A 5,747-nucleotide genomic window follows, 5' to 3' on the forward strand; every position below is an offset into this window, starting at 1 on the left:
TATGTATATTGAACTGACAATCCACGTTCATTTGTTTGTTTGTTTTTTCAGTAAAGCGCAAATTGTGTTCTGGTCTGTTGTACTAACCACAACGATATGTTGTAAAAAATATATTTATAGTTTCTGCTTGCAATACAATTAACTCAACACTCCAAAATAAACCAATTATGGTTAACCTGCATTTTGTGCAGTGATTTCTACGGAAAATCATGGTTTTGACGGGCCCCACCCCTAATTAAAGTTGTATCATTTCTTGGTTTCCACTGAGTGTCGGTGCTTAACCGCTGTGACTTTCATCGTCAATGGAAAAAATCCCCCGTATATTTTCACCTCTAACTATTTTGAATTACGAATATATAACCTGTATTTTCAAAAGTATATAAGGACTTCTTTAGTCAATAAATACTATCAGTTCAATCCTTTAGTCGAAGTTGAATACTCTCGAAAAAAAGCTGCTAACAATGAAATACGTAAGTGGTCTACTTTTGTCATTTTCAATTGCAGATTAGTTTCATAGTAGTTTTACTGACAATCCAAAATAAGGAAAAAAACATTTGTAGTATTAATGAATCCAAAGTTTAAAATGTAAGTCGCCTACTCTTGTAATTTCCAGTTGTAGATTAGTTTGATATTAGTTTTACAGACAACCCGATATTTTGAAAAACATTTGCAGTTTCAAATGATTCGACAGTAACGGTAACATCGTAACAATTGCCTTTATAAATACTAAAATTTACATGGGTTTTTAACGTTTAACCAACAATGGTAATTAAAATTATCTTGAAAAATAAAAAAATTTATCGTACAAAATACATTGATTTCTTCAACACAAGTGTAGCTTTATGGTACTGAGCGTGGGTTAGTTAACTGAATAGTATATGTCAACTTGACATGGCGATTTTTTTTAAATTTAATAAGGACCTAATGGCAATTGATTTTTAGTTTTTGTTCTTTTTTTTATCCGAGGGATTTAAAATTATATTTTTTCATTTTTATTCTTTTCATTGGGCTGTTTGAAGTGATTGAATCTTGGGAATTTTACAAACTGGAAAGTTTTACTCATATCCGTTTAACATAGACGAACTTCTTTATATATTTTTTTCATTTTCTCTCTTTTTATTTTTTTTTTTTTTAATTCCCGGAAAAGGGGTTTCTCCTTCTTTTAATTTAGTCAGGACAGATGAGATCGATGCAACTGCCAAACAAAGTCATTGCAACGATCTATCAGTTTGTGATTTATGATCTAGTACAGTTATATGCCCCTTCTTTTCCCTCCAATAAATTTTTTTTTTAGATTTAATGCTCAAAATACTTGTGTAATAGAAGGGAAACTTCCTACCCTCCCAGCATGCATGTTATGCAATTATTCACAATATCTTTTTGGGAATAAACAAAACGTTAGCTAATGATTATACCCCCTTCAATAGAGATTTCCAGGACATTATTGCGATATTGTATCATAAAAATGTTCCAAGAGTCTTTCTTTTGTTCATTTGTGTGCCACTAAAGGGTTAAATCAAATGTTGACAAAGAAGAAATACCGTATTATGTAAAATTTGCAACATTTTTCTTTTTAAACTCTATTGAAAGTCCAAATATTGATAAGATAGACTCTTATTCGTTTTTAAAATGCATAGATGCACTTCAAAAATGTTTCTCATTGGTTCCTATGTTTCCTACAAAGGAAACATATACACATTTTTAACATATTTATCTATATTTATATAAATATCTACTTTTATTCTAGATTCTGCTCGTTTCTCTTGGTATCATCGCAGCATTAGCAGAACCAAATTATCCAAAGGAAACAGCTCGTGAAATTGAAGATTTGAAAAGGGGGTTAGCAAGTCAAGGAGGTTGGGGTCTTTCCATTGACGATCATAGTTATAGGCCGAGAAGAGAAGCACCTGAATTGAAAGCTCCTGTCGAAGAAGACCTGAAAGGAGCCGAAACTCATCACTATAGTTATTATCCTTACCGTTATCATGGTCGTCATTATTACCCTTCATATGGTTATGCATATCCATCACATTGGGGCTAGAGAGAAGGGATTATTTAAGTTACAAAAGTTTTGTACGTAATTTATGTTTAAATTAAATGTTTTTTGACCTGATTAGTTTCATTTTTTTCTGTTTATTCTATCTTTAATTATTTGCATTAGAGCTGTCTTTCTTTTTACACATCAAATTTACAAATCAAACTAGTGTCTTCCAAATCAGTGAAAAATACAAAACTAAAATTTGAAACAAACAGAAATTATTATATATATATATATATATATATATATATATATATATATATATATATATATATATATATATATATATATATATATATATATATATATATATATAGCTTTCGTAGCACTATAAGAATAATCCAAAAATTAGCTTATCTCCTGACGTTTTGGGTAGATATGTCTACCTAGCTGCCAAAAAAGCTGCTAAACTCGTCATTGGTGTGAATTTATATCTGGTTCCACCGCAAGCCATAAACACTACTAGACACCGGCGCAAATTTAAAAGCAAGAAAATCAAACAGTTCGTGGTAACGAATTTTAAGCAAGGAGGGACCTGGCTCAATAGTGACCGAAACTCTAAAAAACGGAGTTTTGAAACCAAGAGATACATCAAAAGAATTGAATTTTAATGTTGATTTCAAATATATAAGTTTCATCAAGTTTAGTCTTACCCATCAAAAGTTACGAACCTGACAATATTTGCCTTATTTTCGAAAAAAAAGGGAGTTACATCCCCTAAAAGTAATAAAAACTTAATGAAAATCATAACATCAGATTCAGCGTATCAGAAAACCCTATTGAAGAGGTTTTAAGCTCCTATCTGTAAAAATGTGGAATTTGCATTTATTGCCAGAAGAAAGATCACGTAAGCGTGTTTATCTATTATTGTTATTTTTTTCTTCCCAGGGATGATCGTATGGGCCCAGTGGTCCTAGAATAGCACGAGAAGGTTACGTGGGAGGATCTTTCCATGGAGGAACTTTTCATGGGGGAAGGGAATTTTCCATGAAGGGGACGCTAGATTTCCCAGCATTGTTTAAAAACGATCAGAAATTAAATTAAAAAAAAAAGTTTTTTTTCAACTGAAAGTAAGGAGCAACATTAACAGAAATTATTACGTAAATGAGGGGGTTATCGGCCTCGTTGATACCTCACTTTTTTTGCTGATGTTTTTTTTTAGTATTTTCAAAAAAGCTATTTATTCTAATTAAACCCTATGTGATTCAGGAGTTATTCTTAAAGAATTGGGACAAAATTCAAACTTTAGTGTAAAGAGCGAGGTATTGACGAGGGGAAAAAAACCCCTCTTATAGATGATAATTTATATTCGTTTCAACTTTTAATGTTACTCATTACTTTCAGTTGAAAAAACTTGTTTCTTTATTAGCTTAAAGAATTCATCTTTTGCATAAATTATTAAACACCTTTAGAGATTATACAATTTAGTTTCTGGCTCTTTGAGAAGCGAAAACAGTGCGTTGTGAGCCCAGACAAAAGTTTTACACTACTGTTCTAAGGATAAGGTACTATTGATCAAGCTAACTCGAAGCATGAAAATTTCCATAAGACCTGCAGAGGTAAAACCTTACCACTCTTTTATAACGAATAAAAAACGGTCGAAAGGAAAGCAATGATCAGAAAACTTGGAAAACCAAAGTGTAGCTTCTGTAACACATTAAGAAAAGCCAAAAACAATGTTTTCTTATCATTGTCACCCTCTTACCCACCCTGAAAAGCCTTTTAACGACAATCTAGGTAGATACATAGCCAACAAAGATCCTTGGAACAATTTACCTAATTAATCTTTATTTTTAGGTTTAATCAGTTTTCTAAGTTTAAAATGCGTCTTGCGTCAGGACAAAGCCTAAATTACAACAAACTTTTAGATTAAATTCCTCGAAAATAGTATGCACAAAATTGGTATTTTTTGGCTTTGGAGGGCTCTCTGTTTGAAAATTATTTATCAATAGGTTAAACTTCAAGCCATTTTTCTTTTGATTTTTATTGGAAAAATATTTCGTTTTCAATAAAAAAAAACAAAAAAAATATGTAAAGACGAACAAGTGCACGACGAACAAAGACATTGAACAAGGTAAGCAAACAAAATATATTTCAAATTGTTACGAATTTATGTGTTTGCACTAGCACAAGCATCCATTGGTATACGTGTAACATACTATTTCTGTACTTCTAGACTATATTCTTTCCATTTACGGGGTTCAAGTATTAAAAAAAGGATACTAAGAGAATTAAAAGAAGATAAAATTAAATTATTATACTTAGTAATATCTTATGGAATCATCATTTTGGATACTACAACCAACGATGTTATTAAAATTTTTTACACAAATTCAATTGAAAGAATTTTCATTTACTCAATCATAGCAGTTTTTTTTTAAGCCTGTTTTATTGTAAGACTATTCCTCTTGATCATTTTCTGCTTTAGTATGACTTTTTCGTTGCTTTGAAAGGTATTTTATTGAATATAAGTTGAAGTTAAAGAGGTACTGGATAAGACAGGTTTTTCTTTCGCATGGAATGATGGCCTTGGACCAACTAGTCAACAATTACATTTGTACAAGAAATCAAGCAGGTGCTGGAGGACCAGACGATACAGAAATGGGGGAGGGAGATTAAAAATTCGGAAACTTTAAGGTATTATAATGAGGTTAAAATAATATTTGTTCAGAAATTTTACTTTAAGTTAACTTTACCGGCTAGATACCTTACTTGTTGGATGCAGCTAAGATCTAATTGCCTTCCGATTCGTTTGAGATTGAAGGTTTTTGAAAGGAGAAAGGTGTCCCGGACCGTAGGTTTTCTTGCCCTCTTTGCCAAGAAGAGGAAGAGCATTTGGAGCATTGTCTGAGTCGTTGTCGAGGTCTTTTGGGGGTAAGGGAAAATTTACTTGGGAATGATGGAGTGCTGCTTCCTGATGCCTTGAAAAGTACGTCGTCACAATTTGTTTGTCTAGTGGTAAGATATCTTGATGAGTATTTTGCAAAAAGAAGAGAGTAGTTTTTATTTTATTTTAGAGTTTATTGCTTTCTTTATTATTGTGACGAGTGCTGTAATTTGTTAATCTTGTATGTTATTTGTGTACATGGCCACATTTTGGCTTGAAATACATGTTATTTTATCTTATCTTATACATCTTCTTTTTAATTAATTCAGAATACGACCTTTTTGTTTGAAGCTATCTCCTAATTTGTAGCAGGCGTTTACCCCCCCCCCCCCGGCGATTAACCCCCGGAAAATACTCCTCCGTAGAAAAAACCTCGGAAAATCCCACCCCCCCGTCGAAAAATCTCACCCGCGGAAATACCCCCCACGAACCCCCCGTAAAATAATCCCTCCAGAAAAATACCCCCCCCCCCCAAAAAAAAACAGGAAAATACCCCCCTGCCAAAAATACCTCCCCCGGGAAATACCCCCCCCTTGGAAAATAAGGCTTTCCAAATTTGAGTATTTTGTTTGAGTTTTATTTTTTTATTTCCGTAGGGGGAAGAAATTTGGGTACTTGTGTATTATGCGCCACTCACACAACTTTACGCTGTGTAAAATTTGAGAAAGCACTGGTTTTTTCGTTAATTTGTTCGTTACTTTAGAAATAAGATTGGGCTATAGATTTGCACATTAAGGGGGGGGGGTAAAGTAAAGTGGATCTGCATGCAAAATGTGTTTGGTAGTAGAGGAGGGGGTACCAGCCGTGTCACGCACCCCTGCT

The 5,747-nt window shown here is 32.9% G+C and overlaps 1 protein-coding gene across 1 annotated transcript; it reads left to right on the forward strand.

Moving 5' to 3' along the window:
- The first annotated feature begins 355 nt into the window (after positions 1 to 355).
- LOC148952065 (uncharacterized) lies at positions 356 to 2,113 on the forward strand. The gene is made up of 2 exons (XM_089088820.1): positions 356 to 470; positions 1,748 to 2,113. Exons 1-2 carry the CDS (start codon positions 462 to 464, stop codon positions 2,039 to 2,041), a joined length of 303 nt encoding a protein of 100 aa, XP_088944946.1. The 5' UTR covers positions 356 to 461; the 3' UTR covers positions 2,042 to 2,113.
- The last annotated feature ends 3,634 nt before the right edge of the window (positions 2,114 to 5,747 follow it).

This window comes from Artemia sp. Qi Xiang Cuo, chromosome 5 (assembly GCF_049724085.1).
Source record: "Artemia sp. Qi Xiang Cuo chromosome 5, ASM4972408v1, whole genome shotgun sequence".
Taxonomy (NCBI): Eukaryota; Metazoa; Arthropoda; class Branchiopoda; order Anostraca; family Artemiidae; genus Artemia; species Artemia sp. Qi Xiang Cuo.